Source organism: Eschrichtius robustus, chromosome 7 (assembly GCF_028021215.1).
Source record: "Eschrichtius robustus isolate mEscRob2 chromosome 7, mEscRob2.pri, whole genome shotgun sequence".
Classification (NCBI taxonomy): domain Eukaryota; kingdom Metazoa; phylum Chordata; class Mammalia; order Artiodactyla; family Eschrichtiidae; genus Eschrichtius; species Eschrichtius robustus.
The window spans coordinates 101,106,722-101,124,182 of NC_090830.1; the positions used below are offsets into that span (position 1 = coordinate 101,106,722).

At 38.0% G+C, this 17,461-nt stretch overlaps 1 protein-coding gene across 2 annotated transcripts in view; it reads right to left on the reverse strand.

The window, feature by feature from the left end:
- Positions 1–3,441: 3,441 nt before the first annotated feature.
- RNLS (renalase, FAD dependent amine oxidase) overlaps positions 3,442–17,461 on the reverse strand; it is a 278,163-nt gene continuing 264,143 nt past the window's right edge. For both annotated transcript variants that reach the window (XM_068548151.1, XM_068548152.1), the window contains exon 7: positions 3,442–5,206. In XM_068548151.1, coding sequence (XP_068404252.1) covers positions 5,054–5,206 — 153 coding nt within the window. In that variant the 3' untranslated portion in view covers positions 3,442–5,053. The remainder of the gene's footprint in view (positions 5,207–17,461) is intronic.

A 17,461-nucleotide genomic window follows, 5' to 3' on the forward strand; every position in this document is an offset into this window, starting at 1 on the left:
AGGGCTCGAACCCGTGTCCCCTGCATTGGCAGGCAGATTCTCAACCACTGCGCCACCCGGGAAGCCCTTCATGAAGGTTTTGAAGAAACCTAGAGCTGTTACCGAGTTTCACCATCATTCAATCAATGGACAAACTCTCCTTACCATCAACTCTCCTACGTGTCCTACGCAAATGCAGAGGGAACTGGCCTTCGCAGGGGCCTCAGACGCACCAGGAGGATCTGCTTATACTTTCTTCCTCCCTTTTCTTCTTTCCCTTCATCATCATCATCACTACCATCATTGCTATCATTTATTAAGCACTTACTGTGTGTCCAGTACTCTCTTAATGTTTTATATATATTTAAGCCGCAGAACAATCCTATGAGGCAGCTACCACTAACTCATTTTTCAGTGATGAAGGAGGCTGTGAGGCTATTTAACTGCAAGGTCACACAATGAGGAGCAAAAGTCTGGGTTAAAACACAGATCTATTTAACTCCAGGGGGCGTGTTTTTAAGTGCAAAGCGGTACTGCTCCTCTTAAAGGATTTACAATGGGGCAGAGGATCACGGAACAATGGACCAGATGTGTGGATCTAAGATATGCCTATATTTACATAAAGCAATAGGATGGAGATTTAGATGTTATTAATCTGAGGTCCATAGACCCCCGGGTGTTTAAAAATAGATTTTGGAGGGTTTGTAACCCCCTAAAACAGGAGTCAGCAAATTTTTTCTTAAAAGACTAGATAGGAACTATTTTAGGCTTTGTAGGCTATACGGTCTCTGTTGCAAACACCCCTCCCTACTGTTGTAGTGCAAAAACAGCCACAGATGATACACAAACAAGTGGGCAAGGCTATGTTCCAATAAAACTTTATTTACAAAAACAGGCAGCTAGCCAGCAGGCTCTAGGTGCATTGTTATTTTTGTTGCTGTTATTAGGAGAAAATCTTATAGCTTTCCATAGCTTCTCTAGTAGGTTCAAAATCCAAGATGGCTAAGAACTGGCCTAAATGGTCTCCAAGTTGCTCTAAATTTAGACATTCCCGGATTCCATGATTCTGCATGCCTTTTCAATTAACACACTCTTTAGAAATTCTTTTTCCTTAGCAGGTTCATTTGATGGGTTCTGCTGTGAACTCTTAAGTGGACCATAATTACTGTCTGTTGAGAAGGAAACACAGGACAGAATACCATTTCAACCCTCACTGGCTTACCTGGCCAGATGATACTGGCTGAAACACAAGGACATTCCAGACTGGATTATAGCAGCTCAGTCCTGAACCAGCTAGTCTGAGGTTTGCAAAGGCTTTTTCCTTTTCCCAGACACTACATTCTGTGTTTCACTGAGCCTTCTCCACAGAAAGTACTCACTTATCCTGACCACTCTGATACACAGTTTGGATTCCTAGAGTCAGCCAGGTCTGCCCAGCTATGGTGTGGAGGAGAGGGATGCTGTCGGAAGTGTTTTCTTGATGGATCTCTGCTTCTGTTTGGAGACCCTCTCTCTTCCAAGGAAACATGGTTCTTTCTCTTAGGATTCCCAGTTTCATGAGATACAGCATCTTACTTACTATCTGCGATTCCACCAACATGTACCTTTACCATGCCTCCCACTCTATGGGACTTGTCTTCCCCTAACTAGCATCTTTAGGTGGAGATGGCTAATTATATTCCATTGTGTCCACCACAGAGCCTGATACCATGATTTGCATATATATTTTAGGTTATTAGCACTGAGATCCCTGAAAGCTACAGATAGTTTTGAATTCTTGCATTACTTTTGAAAAATCAAAATAATGATTGTCCTATCAACTTGAATAAAATGCAGCATTGACTGCTTTAAATTTTAGAGAAAAGAGATTATATTAAAGCAAAAAATTACAAATGCTATGAGTCATAATGTGATTGCATTTGTATTCCAGATTTCTGAGAAGGGACACAGGGTAAGAAGTGGGAGGGAAAAATAAGAGGGGAGAAAGAAATGGTAGAAACTAATAGAGGAGAGAATGAAACAAAGGGAATGGAGAGACAAAGAGGAATACAGAAGGAAACGCTGAATGCAGAGGAAGCCTGTTTGCTAACCAACTACTGCTGGGTTGAAATTCAGTGTCATTAGGATACAGCCATTTTTCACAGCAAGTGCCCCCCAAAGAAGGAAATAAACCAGCAAATGAAAATAACAGGAATATAAATCACTTAGCCAGTACTTACGGAGACTTCATTCTATATTAGACTCCTGTATACATCACATCAGGATTAGTGTTAGCTCTCTGAAATGAAACATCAATAAGAGAACCACATGGTGCTGACTGCACCTCCAACTAATATTTCAGTTCAGCTTTAATTATCATGTTCATCTGGCACCGGCATGGTGCCACGTAAATGGAAATGGGTCATGGGAGGCCTGGGTTCTTGTCCTGCATTTGATGATGTGACCTTGGTTGGCCAATCTCTGTGCCTCAGTTTCCTCATTTGTCAAATGTGAATAAGAATTCTCTGCTCTGTTTATTTCACAAGATGTTAGGAGGATGGAAATATATATATATATATATATATATGTATAAAATGCCAGATAAATGTAAAATTGACCTTGTTCTTTTTACTTAACAAGGCAGTAAGTGGGCGGAGGGGTGGTGACGGTGGCATTTTGCATAGAAGACTTGGTGACGTGTCTTTGTTTCCCTCAGTAATATCTGGTCTGGGATTATTACTGCTTTCTCGATGTTTTTAGGCATACTTTTCCCCTTCAGAAATGCCAAAGGTGAAACATACTATTCGACTGCTATAATTTGTCACCCTCGCTGCCTGAGCAAGATGTGTATAGACAGTTTAGTAATTAAGCTTTTCAACCCTGCATCATAAAGTTTTATTCCAGCAAAGTCTATATTTATCAGCTAACAAGTATTAAATCACCCCACTGCTCAAGCCGTTTCTCACTTGAATATGCTCCTTTCAAAACAGAGCAGACTTCCTTGGCTGGTTTAATAAAAGTTCTTGTTTGGAAGTACTGTGGTGCTGTGTGGTCCTGTGGAGCTGACATACATACACCTTGGTAACTCTGCCAAAAGGTGCTGACCCCTATTTCTCAGGGGACTTAGCTGCCTTTGCCCTGGGTCATTTAGGGCATCCTGGCCATCTGAGGCTTGATGGCTTCTAGCACAAGATAGTCCCATATCCATTTCAATTTCTCAAGAGGAAAAGGTAAATGAAAATAGAAAAACAAACTTTTGAAACATTTTCTTTCCTTATTTGAGCATCAGGGAATTGGTCTGTTTCTATCAGAGATGGATCTAAATGTAAAATGAATTTTCAAAATGATTAAATTAGCAAAGTAACAATGATCTACATACTAAGCAGGGCTGAGTGCATTCTCGTATTGCCAGAGTCTTTTTTAAGCAGATGCACAATTATTAGGGAAACACACTTCGAATGAATAGATATTAAAAGTCGTCAGTAATGGCTTAGAATAATTTCTGTAGGTAACCCACTCCACCTTTATAAATCATTTTCTCTCTCTTCTTGGGAGTAGATACACTCATGAAACGAATATAACATTGCTTGTAAATCTTCAGTATGCTTTCACTCAAATGGCTCCAAAATTATATTAGTTAAAAACAAAATAGTTACTTAACATATTTGAATGTATTATTTTACCATATTTTAAGGGTATAACCAGAATAAAGACAAATGTTAATCAAATATAGGCCAAAATGATGAAAGAAATCTCAATATTTTTATCATATCATACCGGAGAGCACAGTAATTTCCCTTCTCCTTTCTATGCTTTCAAAAATAAGTGATATTAACCACATGTAGGCATTTCAGTTTTCCCTGAATTGGTTGCTAATAGGAGATGTATAATGACATTCCATAGAATCACAAAACCCACTCTGTAGTTACATAAACAAATTCTGCCCATGCCTGTGTGTGTGTATGTATGATAGTGGGCACGCAAGTGTGAGATTTTAAATACTACCAAGCTAAGGAGTCTTTTGTTGAACTTTTCTCAGTTTGAGAGGTTGCAACAATTTCTTCCTTTCAAAATGGCAAAATGGAGCTCACCATTTCGCTTTCCAAATTAGCAACAGGTAGCTTGTTTGGAAGGCTGGGGATCAATTTCTCTCCAGCCAGCAAGTCATGGGGTTGTCACTGAAGCATGTGGGTGATATGCTGAACCGCTAAGTTGGCAAATATTGAACTGTTTTAAGTGCATCTATTTTCTGGTTCAGTAAATTTTTTTGTATTAAATTCATTAAACTTGACAAGAGTCTAAATGCCACAGCACATACCGCAGAGGACATAAAAGTAACAGCGCTAGCCACAGGAGATAGCAAAAGGTAAAGATCAATATAATTTCTCTCAGTTTCTCCTTAATTTTTATCTTTCCTATTAAGACTGGATTTTTTTTTTTAAGGTTAAAAAGTACTGTGTGACTTGGAAAGTCAAGTTGAATCTGGTTATTTTCTGAAAATTTGAAGAGACATTTCTTTGTCAGTCAAGTTGCCCTCCAAACAGCGTTCTTAGAGATGATGACATATGTGACCTACAATTCAGGATCATTTAATAACTTGGAAGAGAACTGAGAAACAAAAATTACACTCTGTTATCCACAGTTTGGAGGAATCTTGTAGTTTGGCAATTTGTAAAAATACTGAATCAAGGACATACTTGAAGATTTATAATGAGGCCTTCATAATGATTATTCTTCACTTGGGATTGAAATTTTCAAAAGAATAATAAAGGTTTCGGAACATGAACTGTTACTTTGATTTGACATAATTTTGGGGGAGAGTCATTTGTTTTTCTTAAGCACTACTTTGCCTCCAACAAGGAGTAGACATGGCAATTCAGAAAAGTGGAGAAAAGTATAAAGTACAAGGAATTTCATTCTAGCATGAGTTGTAACTATTGAAATTATAAAATTGATTTTATACTCCATATGAAAAATAACAATCAGTAAAGAACAATTTTCCGGTAATTTCTCTCAACAAAATAGAAAACAAAATAATCAATGACAGAAAATTGTGAAAACCCCAAAGTACATGTAAAAAATAAGAATACAGGTACTAAATATAGTTCTTTAAAGCTTCCAGAACACATAAGGCAGAAGTAATGCAGCCATCAAAGTTGGACTGAGTAAATCCATCCCCTCCACACACAAGAAAAGGTTTGAGATGAAGAGTCATTTGACCAGGAGAGTTGGCAGCAGCATTTGTAACCTGAAAATGTTAAAAAAAATAATTGAAATTGACATTCTGTGCTCTGTTGTGCTGTCACGTCAATGTCCACCTGGGGAATGTTTCTCTACCTGGAGAAATCAAGGTGTTTCACAACGAGCAACGGAAAGCTAAGCCAAGGCCCCTTGGCTAAGTTAAGGATTAAGTGCAAACAATATACATTCACAGCTTGACTAGCAAGGCTACATCACAATTTATAAAGTGCCAGATTAGTGCTAATTGTCATTCAGCTTGAAATTTTTCACCATGGGGAGGGAAAAAAAAGTAAGGACTTCTTCCTTCCTCTACAAATGAAAACATTTTCCTAAACCAATCAGTCACAAGGGCAAGGACTACTTTTCCTTTATTCCCACTAATTAGAACACCATATCCTTTTATTGTCAATTATGTACTGACTTTCAACCTTGATAAAGAAGATAGCCTGAAAACGTAGACTATTTCCAACTAGTTCCATAAACTGCTCCTCTGTGCAAATGTAACCATATCTGGTCTCCCTGGAAGAGCTGAAGAATTGCATGATTCTCGCCCAAGTGTTTACATTGAAATTTTTAAATGTTTACTTTTTCAGTTATTTGATAAGATAACCAGAAGTGTATTGAACTTCAAAATTAATAGGTCATGATCTGCTAAATTAGTTGAAAGTACAGTTAATCTTTTCATTAGGGAGAATAAAATTCATGAAATCATTCACCTATTACTGAGAACCTGCTATGTGCCAGACAAGGTGGATTCGAAAGAAATTTAAAGGGTCATGTCCTTAAGGAGTTTCCGGTTCAGCATGACTGCTGGCATATAAGTGTCTAAGGCCTAAGACAGAGTGAAAGGCAAGGTGCTATGAGAACACATGGGAGGAGGCCAGCACACCTGACAGAGGACAGAGAAAGCTTCAAAGGGGCATGACTGGTCACTTCATGTGAGTTCTGATGGACACCTAAAAGTTCGCCAGGGGAGGAAACAGGTAAAGGGCTTTCCAAAGAGAAGGAGCAGCCTGTGTAAACGTCACAGTCTATGGGTACTGTTTAGGAATCTGTGGGGCAGGTCACAGTGTCTGTGTGTGTGTGTGTGTGTGTGTGTGTGTGTGTGTGTGTGTGTTGGGGGAGAGGGTTGACAGGAGGAAGGGACATACCGAGAGGCAAAATAAGAGGAATATTGTGTTTCAAATTTTAAAAACACAAAATTTATAAATAAAGTCTATTAAGAATTTAGAATTTACTATATATGCACCAAAAGTAGGGAGAATCACCTGAAGTCTGGGACTTATTTTATTTTGTAGAACCAGGTTTATAATATTTGAAATGATGAAAAAGGTATAGAGGTTATTTCCTGGAAAAATTATTCTCTAAATTGGAATGTATGTTGCTAACAAGCATTCACAGAAAGTGGAATGAGCTGGAGATGCATGTATTTATCTTGGACACTGGTGCTTTGGCTACTGAAGCACCAAAAACTCCCTAAAAAACCAAATTACACAAAGCTATCATAAAGGCAATCTCACTTGGGACTACTTTCCCGCACAACTTCAGGGGGCGCCATTCACATAGACTACAACGTGGCAGTTCTGGTCTCTCTTATACAGTGTTTTCATGAAGAGTAATAGAATAAGGCCCATGAGGATTTGCTTGTTTAAAAATCACACCAAAAAATCAAGAAATGTAATAAATGCTATTTGGATTATGGAGCTGATTTAGGTTTTTGATAGGCTGAGTTAGTATATGCTTTTATAATTTTTTAAAACCAGAAAAACTTTGCGTAGATATTTTTATTTATATGCCATATTTTGCTTTAAAAAAAGAGGTGGTACAATTATTTCCTTCTTGAATCACTTAAGATATGGATCTTTAAAGACCTGTATCAGATACAAATGTAAAATGTTAAAAGTATCCCCTCACTTTTCTGGAGGTCACTTGATAGCAATATCATCTATCATAGACACTGCAGATAATCTTTTAAGAAAATTAGGTCACAGTTTTAATTTATTATGTTGAATCATAATTTCTTTTTTTCCCCAGCTTTACTGAAGTATAATTGACAAATAAAAATTGTATATATTTAAGATGTACAACTTGATGTTGTATACATATGTATACATCGAAAAATAATCACCATAATCAAGGTAATTAATAAGATCTGCTCTCTTAGGAAATTTCAAGTGTATAATACAGTATAATTAAACTATAGTCATGTTGCTGTACATTAGATTGCTAGAACTGATTCATCATATATAACTGAAACTTTGTACCCTTTGACCAACATCTCCTTATTTTCCCCTCCCACCAGCCCCTGGCGATCACCATTCTACTCTCTGCTTCTATGCATTTGACTATTTTAGATTCCACATGTGAGATCGTGCACTATTTGTCTTTCCATAGCCGATAAACTTGAAATGGGTAGAAAAGATCTTTGAGTGGCTAAAATAGATAGCACGTAGTACAGACACTGAAGCACAGACTTGGGTGTTCAATGGGAGCTTTTTAATCTCCTGCTTTAGATGGAATTTAAACAAGTTGGATGACTTGATTTGTCGGTGAAACACTAAGGGAGAAAGAAAACTGCTGGGCTCCTATATATTAGCGATTTTAGAACATGACAATTCGTAGTCTGAAAGCAAGGGATGCTGTAGAAACACTCGAAAACCAGACAGGGCTGGGAAAAAGCCTGGCAGTCTGGGGTCACTTAGTGGAGGGCAAATAGCTTTCTGGCTCTTAATAGTCCCCAAGGGTACTAGCTATTAGTTTTCCTGCAATCATTAATGCTCATGATGAAGGCCCCAATATTCCAGAATCAACTCTAATATGCATAAAGTATTAATTGTTGGCATTTCTCGAATGTTCACTGCATACCAAATGCGTTACACGCACACCCCACTTAATTCACACAGCAACCTATGAGGTAGTTACTACTATTCTCATTTTATAGCTGAGAAAGCTGAGCCTCAGAAAGACTGTTACTTTCCCGAGGACAGAAAGCTCGGAGGTGAAGAAACATTCAAACAAAGCAGAACTCCTGAACTCGCCCCTCCAACCCCTTCAGAAATGTTTCCATAAAGACTTAATTTAAGTAAAATAAAACAAAAATGTTTAATAGTCATCTGGAAAATTCACATAAATGGGATAACTCATTCATACATATTCATATATATATACCTATATGTGTGTCTATCTATGTTTAATTTATACACACACATATATAAATCTCCATTTGTAGTAAAGTTTTGATACATTCCAGCTGACATCCCTGTATGGATAAACCACGGTACTATTAAACATTAGACAAGTGTTAAGCAGGAGGTAGCTTAAGGAAAAAAGTTCTGCCTAGGGGTGAGGTGGTAATTTATCGGTGCTGTGTAATTTCATTTGATGAGTGGTAAGTGCCAGATGCCAGATCACATGGCTGGAAAACTGGGCCACTGATCAGCCAGTCTGCAGTTGGGATGAAATCAATCTTGCTGCATTTAGGTGGATTTGCCCATTTTACAGTTACCCGATGAGGAAAATATGAAAACATGAAGGGTGTGTTGGCAACCTCCTTCACCCATGTGAAGTAGAGAGCCCTGCAGTGGAGGAGCACGTAATTGTCAAAGCCACAATCTCTCACAGTAATGCAGCCTTTGGCTATGCTTCCAGCCACAGTGAGGAACCACAGCTCAATGACTGTGTTTAAGAGAGATGTCAGGGCTGAAACAACCCCTTGGAAATCCAGGATGCTTGGGCTCACATGTGTGCCAAGGCGGGTAAGAAGGAACTCAAACTGCAGAAGCTGATACTGCGGGTCGCTAATATAATGGTTCTATATACTTAGGTGATGACTGGACTGGACATACAAATTCAAAGCAGAAAAAGCAGTTTTATAGCTAAGTGATTTAAACCCATGTGTGTCTTGTGACTCCTCTCCACCTGTAGAATAAAATGCAAACTCCTCAGCCCCCCATGGAAGGCCCTTCATAACCCAATCTTACCTCCATCCAAGCCTCCCCTCTTGCTGCTTCTCTCACTTTTGCCATGTGTCCTATCTACATTCAAACTAAGGTTCTTCAAGCACATCCTTCTTTGTTGTGCTTCTGTGACTTTGAACAAGTCATTCTGCTTAGTGATGTTGTATTGTTCCCTCTCTTTTCTGCCAAGTAATTTGCTTATCCTTTAAGAACTAGCACAAATGTCACCTGCTCAGAGGTCTTCTTGCTCTGCCAGGCAGGGTAAGTGCCTTTTCAGCATGTTATTTATATCTATTATGTTACTTGCTATTTTGCACTGCAATTATGTCCATGCCTGTTTCCCTTCCTAGACTGCATGCTCTGAAAAGTGAGGGCTGTGATGCACTAATCTTTGTACCCAAGGCTGAAAATGGTGCCTAGCCCACATGAAGTGTGCAATAAATGTTTACTGAGTTTAAAAAAAGACAGAATATCGTACACATAGTTGATCAAATGGTGTTCATAGGGAACCAGCTACACAAAAAGTGTTGTTCAGTGGCTCCCACAGAGCTGGCAGAAGCTCAAATGGAACAGCTATTGTATTTAGAAGGCTCTCAGTAATGATAAACGTCTCTGCGAACTGCTGTATGTGAGTGTCTCCTATGTCATGTATTAAATTAAACTACATAAATTTGCTGATTCTGTAGGTCAGAAATGGTAAAATACTGTCAACTTTTATATGATTTAACCTAGTAGTTTCTTTTTAGAATGATTATTAATTGTGAAAAGTCACACAAAAATAGTCTCTTGGGGGTGAGAATGAAATTAAAGATGAAAAGAAAGAAGGAGGCAGACAAGTAGGCTAAATGGGTATTTCCACAAAATTATAGTTGATGGTTAGCAAAAAAATTCAGTGACACACATGACAACGTACCTTCTTTCTTCCAAACCTATGTTGACAGCTAAAGCTTGTCCTTGGACTGTCAGAAGTCTACCCATAGAACAATCTCATTGATTTGGCCTACACGGTGGCTCTATTTTAGGGTGACCAGTTCTAGTTGGCCGTTCAGCCCATTTGTTGACTTTCTGAAATATGGCACTAGGTGATATTCAAGTGAGCTAGGCAAGAATTAAGGTCTCATAAGCTTTAATCCTAGCTGTGCAACTAACTTGAGAGAACTTAGACAACCTATGAACAATCAGGTGCTTGCTGCAGCTTGTTATGGATGTAGATTATACTGCATTTCACTGAATCTAAGGCACCATCAATATTTTAAGCACCAATGAGAAATTTTTTTAAATGGTGTCAGCATGACACAAAGCTTTATTTTATACTTACTAGAGAAGTTCTTTTAGAATTATCTACATGTAGATCTTTTGCAAACATAAAAAGGAAATAAAAGAGGAATAAGTTGGTTAGCTTTTCCAGAATCTTCACATTCAGAGTTTGACTTCTGTGAAGCACTCTTTCACTAAGGGTGTCAATGTCCATGCTCTTCCCCACATAATCTGTCCTCTGTGCAGCCTTGAGTGCTGGCCATGCACCATTTCTTACAAGAGTGCTCCACGGAATTGTCCTTTCTGGGGTTTTCCTCCAAGACGCTGATACCTGTTCTTCAAGTTCTGATTGTGCACTTTCTCTCCAGTGGTAAAAAAAGGTTTTTAGGTAGCAACCAAGGCTCATATTCTTTTCTCAAATGGTCCTTAAATTATTTGTTACTTTAAATATCAAGGGGTTGCGGTGGTGGTCCCACTGTTAGACCACTAAAAATAACCAAATTCACATGTGTGAACACTACATCTTGACTGTCTCCTGGTGCATACCGATTTGATGGCACCTTACAATTGATAAAATATGGCAAATATTAAATAGGGTAAGAGAAGAAGTACTTGTTATGCACTTACTAACTTACTAGTTAGTAAATGCATAACTAGGACAAAGATACTGAGTGGCAGAATCCTTTAAGCAGGGCCTTTTCAGGCAAGCAGCATCTCAGTGTCAGGATTTCTAAGGTCTTCAGCATTGCTGGTTTAAACCCTCCATTTTCTCAATTCACCCAAATGAGCAGCCTCAGGTGAAACTGACAGAGATGGACTGGTTATCACAGAATCGATTTGTTCATTTACAAAAGTAAATGTACCGATTCCAGAACCGAATCTTGTCGTCTGCCCAGACCATTCATCTTAGTAGGCAAATTTCCTCAACTGTAACATAGATTACAGGGGTGACACATGTGCGGTATCTCCTGAAAGACATCACTAATCAGTTGTGGCATTCTTCTCCACTGAGCCCAGAAGTGGCCTCAGCATTCTTCTCACTTCATCGCTTCAGGCAGCCACTACCAGTCAATTGGAGTTGGCACTTGAGAGGAATCCTATATACCAATCCTGGATTAGAAGATTGCAGAGCAAACACGTAATTAGAAATAAGAGAATTAAATATTCTTTACTGTTTTTTCCCCTTCTTTTCTCGTTAAGCCAGGAGAGTCTGATGCATTGCCTTTGTCCAAAGCAGAGATATTTCAATGCCAAGAATTAGAATCACATCAGGAGCCATTTCCTCTAATGATGCTGGAAGCTCAATTCCAATTCCTTCTAATAACCTTCTAGTAACCTCCTTCTAGACCACTGCCCTTCCAAGGGTCACATCGGGTCTTTGACTGCTGGGTGAAAATGAAATACATATATTTTGGCTACAACCATAGTTCTATAAAACTGTGCGTTACAAGTATCAGGGCTTGTAGGAAGATAGAGTTGGTGCAGGTAATTCAAAACCTAAAGAACTTTGAAAGCACTAACAAAAACAATAAAGTAAAGTGACTAGCAAGATTAATAACATTTTCCCAGCCTCTGAATCTAGGGACATGTTTGCAGCCTAAACTCTGGGGCTTATGCTTCCTCCTTTGAGATGTAATAGGTCCTGAGCGGAAGCTGCTTCTAAAAGAGACCAATTTGACCAAAATTAAAAATATCCAGGATATAGCCTTCTTCATCAGTCCATCATTTACCAAAGGGGAAATGTCTTTGTGGTTTTTTCATCGGCACTTACGCTTTTGCTGAAGAGTGTAACATGCTGGAAAACCCCGTGGTTCTTGAGGCCTCTGTAGCAGCCACTATGGCACTAAAGGAAGAGACCTCTGGAGATTTTCAGTTTTTTTCTTAAGATTTTCATATTTGCTGAAGCAAATATTTGTTTGCTTGTGAGAAAACGTAAACATGTGCAAAACCAATACGATTCCCCGGTGGTACTACTGCCCTCCTATTTCTCAACTGCATTTGAAAGAATTCACATTAAAAAAACGCTCTGGTGTTATAGAAGACTGTAGGTAATTTTATTGTTTGCGTATGTTCCTCTACATTCTTCAGGGTCACTTTATTTAAACTTGGGTATGCCTGAGTCTTGACGGCAGATGGAGATGTCTAAACCATCACTTGTGCTTTTGATACACACACTACATCTTTTTAATCGGTTTTTAATCAATTCCAACGTCAGAGGGTGACTTTCCTTAAACTGTCCCTGGATTTCAAGGAAATCTTATTGTCTCCTAGTTGCACGCTAACTTGATTGGGGTAAGCTCTGAGTAATAATATCTTTGTGTTGGCATTTCCCCTGTCCATTGTGTTTGTGAGGGACTGACCACACTGGCAATATGAATAGCTAGGAGGCCTGAGATGGTATGGACCTGATTCATACATTTCCTCACTTCCTCTACTCTGCTGCCAGTGTAAACCTGAACCCATGCCATAGTACATAAACAGCAGAAATTGAATATTTGGTTAACTTATTCTTTTATAGCCCCTATGCAAAGCTCAAAGGTAGTGGTTCCCAAAAGTCAATCTATGGCAATAAGAGAAAAAATAAGGATTATGAACTTTTTCATAGAGCAAAATGTATTCTATTTATAAATTGTTATGAGGTGATATCTTTACTACATATTTTGGTGTGGGTTATTCTTTGCATTAAATTCTTGTAGCTATGTTTTACTTTTCAAATTCTTAATTGCAGAATAAAAAGATAGCAATATGATATTGGTTCCCAAAATATTTCGAGGGATTTTACTAGTCCATGAAGTAAACACGCTTGGAACCACTGCTCTGGGGCGAGGTGCTTGATGTGGCTCAGAGCAGAGTCTCTGTCAGCCTGAGGAATGTTGCCCATAAAAGAGGGGTTGGGGAGCAGCAAAGGTCGGCTTTGCAAAACTATCAGTAATCCCAAGTAACACTGGACAACCTAAGTTTGGACTTGGTGAGTGGATGAGTAATTTTAAAAAATGGAATAAAATCTTGTGTAAAACTTATTTCCCAGAAACTCGCACAACCTCCCTTTTATACAAATATTAATCTAGATAGGCCTAGAACCTGGGGTAAAACATTTTGTTTGTTTACCTGAAGTGAAATTTTCAGGTAGTAATCATAAAAGGTGTGGAGAAAAATAGGAATGGGAGAAAAAGACTTGATCAAATGTGGAATACATACCAACCTCCAAATTGCAAGTACCTAGAAGGTAAATGTGGTTTGTATTGATTCTGTTTACATCTCTCCCCATTCTTACCGTATTCCCAAGGTATTGATTATAAGCATCTATATATGCCTGTTTACAAAAACAGGGAGAAATGTAAATAAATGAAGGAGAGACCATAACTTATGCTGATGTCAATGGAAATGTTTGTTTACACATTTATAGATGGGGAACTAGTCCAGGCACTCTGAAAAAGTGTAGTGTTGTGTCAATAGTGAAGAATACTACTGACCCCTAAGTAAGTTTCTGTGATACAGGAAAAGGAGATCTGAGAAATGAAAGTCGAATACAGATTTTTTTTTTAACAGTACAAAATGTTTTCTATTGGCCAAATTAAAAATGTAATGTGTCTATCCCTTTCTCTTATTTTTTTTTAAGGTCCCTCAGGAGTTTGATGAAAAGGCAATAAGATGTTGATTCCTCTACATTTAACTCACCAAATTACAATTTGCTAATGTTTGATGTTTGATGTTTAAAAGCCTTTTGAGTCCTCAGAAATAGAAAGCTATGGGAACTGTGTTTTATTCATTCTTGTATTTCCAGCATCTCCATTTACATCTCCATTGTACATGGTTGGTATCGAATAAATGTTCGCTCAAAGGATGTATGTACACGGGCCACCAAAAAACTAATTGAAACTTTTGAAAGCTTTAAATTCTCAGTGTTCAAGTGGTCTTTAAATGTGGTGGAATTTTTTTCTCTATGCAAATTACTTCCCTTGGTTTCTCTGTCTCTGAATTTTTCTTTTTCCTTTTGTGTCATCACACCTCACCATTCTAACTCCTTTCTTGAGCAACTTCATTGTCCAGGAAACAACTATTCTGGTGTCCATAATCCTTGCGCTGACACTTACGTCATCACTCCTGGAAAGCTGAATTCTCTATCTCTAGCTCACATTTTGTGGAGTCCAGGCAAAGGCACTAGGAATATTTGAATCAGTCTGAATTTCAAATAGGTAGTAAAGATGGTTTCATATCCAGATAATTCACCCTCATCTCGTAAAATGCCATTGTATAAAGAACACCTTGAAAGGGGTATAAAATAGAACTGGATGAATGTGTACGTGTGAATGCCTATGTGTGTGTATAAAGGGATATACAGATGTCTGCCTTTGTTTCAAAAGATGGAGACCATAGTGACACAGCCTATGCTATTTCCATAGATTATAGCTAAACTGCACTGCTCCTGCACAGACATAAAGTCTAAATAATCCTTTAAATAACTTCTTCCCTCGGAGATGGTAAATACATTCTTGAAAGCTACAGGTGTGACAAAGGATAAAAAACACAATTTTTCTGGATGACCTAGCCAATTTATGTCTAATTTTTTTATCTTTTAAAAATTCTTTCTTAGAAGAGTCAACTCTCCATGTGCAGATTTTTTGTGGCACAGCCAGAAATCACAGACATATGGAATATATTTGTTACATTCTTAAGAAAAGTGTTGATAAGGATTATTTCTTAACCATATACCTCATATTACTGAAGATAAGTGATACTCAGAACTGGGATAATAATGATACACTCAGGGTGCTGATGATACCATTTAATCTATTTTTAGGTATATTTCCTTAAAAAATATTGTACCTCTTTTGGTCACTCGTGTTTGAGGCTCTCAATCCTATATTATGTTATAGTACTTAATATTCATAAAGAGCTTTATCAACACATGGTTGATTTCCTGCAGAGATGGTACATTTTAAATTGGTTCTTATGTGTTATGTGCATCATCTTATCTTGCCTCTGTTCTACTCATCTCTCCAGTGTTCTATTATATTTAACGGTGATTTCATTAACCCGTTTCTTTGTTGTGCTTTAGGGAAAGGTTTGCTTGTATTTTGGGCTTCTGGCTACAGAGCTCTGTATCTGGTACACAGAGAGATGCTGTAAAATTACTATTGGTTGCAATACCCTAGGTGTGAAGAAAGTGGTGTGGTTTGGTCAATTCTCAGTGTAGCTTTTCCCTTTATTGGTATTTGTCTATTCTATTTTAATAAAACATTGGGTAGATGCAGGCAGAAAGTGCCACAAATCAATTCTATGATCCATGTAGCAGCTTTAGTGGGCTCGAACTGCAAAGGACATACTTTGCTGAAATTGTATATTCAATTGGTGATGTCTACACTGAATTCTTTTAGACCTATTCTGTCTTTTAAAGTCCTGAAAACACTGGAGCAGTCTATTTTGATGAGGACTTATTCAGAACAAGCACACAATAAAGAATGAGATACTGTTTTCTCTATAGTACTGTGGCAGTAATAATGGACAAAACAACAGTCGTACTACATTTCCCTTTAAAGTTTTTAATTTAATAGAAAGTCGCTCTGTCCTTCAGCAAGTTTTAGTATATTCATTCATTAACTCTTCAAATATTTGTTGTGTTCCTAGTAGCTGCCGAGCCCTATATAAGGTGTGAGGGTACAAAAACCAGTTCCTACTTACAAGGTGATTTAACAGACTTGAATCCTTTTGTTTTCATCTAAATATAAATGTTGCATCACAATCTCTCAAACAATCCAATTGCTTGGGCTCCAAGGATGCAGAGGGCCAAAAATGCTTTTGATTTTGAGTCGAGAGAAAAACTTAAAATCATCTTTCCTACTCAGCTAAGCCTAATCACTACTTCTCCCCAACTTAAGTTAATAGCTGCTTAATTTCCCACTAATTCAATCCTTCTTCATCCCTTCTCGCATTCCCTTTCCCTTCTTCTTGACAACCCAGAAGCATGGCCATTATTTCTTTCTGGTTCTCATTCATGTTGAACAGACCCAATAGCTTTTTGTTTGGGTTCTGCAATTATGGCAAAAAGATTGCAGCCATTTTGATCTTCAGGTCTAGAAACAACCTTCTTTCTACTTTTAATACTGTGAAAATAAAAGGGTCAATGCTTGTGCTCCTCAGACAATAGTGGAGGTTAAAAAAACAAGTGGTTTTTAAAGTCAGATTAATTGAGGTATAATTTACATACAGTAAAATTCACTCTTTTTTATGTGTACTGTTCTGTAAATTTTGACAATGTACACAGCTGTGTAACTACCACTATAAAACAATATAGAGAATGTTCTCATCAGCTTCCCCCAAATTCCCTTGTGCCTCTTTTTTTAGTTAACCCCATTCACCCAATCACAGCCCCTGGCGTGAGTGTTTTGCCCCTACAGTTTTGCCGATTCCAGAAAGTCATACAAATAGAATAATACAGTAGGTAGCCTATGAGTCTGGATTCTTTCACTTAGATAATGCTTCTGAGATTTACTCATGTTATTGCAAATATTACCAGTTTGTTCCATTTTATTACAGTGTAGTTTTGCATTTATGGATGTGCAACAGTTTTGACCATTACCAGGTCATTAATATTTGAGATATTTCTAGTGTTTGGCTATTATTAATAAAGCTGCTACAAACATTCACATATAGTTTTGATGTGGATATATGACTTCATTTCTCTTGGGTAAATTCCTAAGAGTGGGGTTGCTGGGTCATTTGGTAAGTGTATATTTAACTTTGTAAGACACTGTGAAACTCTTTTCCTAAGGGGCCATGCCATGCTGCACTCCCACGGTGATCTGTGAGAATTCCAGTTGCTCCACATCCCCGCCAGCATTTGGGGATGAATTTTTGATTTGAGCCATTCTAGTAGGTGTGCCATGGTATCTCATTGTCATTTTAATTTGCATTTCCCCAAGGACCAATGACGTTCAGCATATTTTTGTGTGCTTGCTTGCCATCCACATCTCTTCTCCTTTTTTTTGTGGGTGGTAAAATACACGTAACATGAAATTTATCATTAGTAGTCACTGGCAAACATTTAT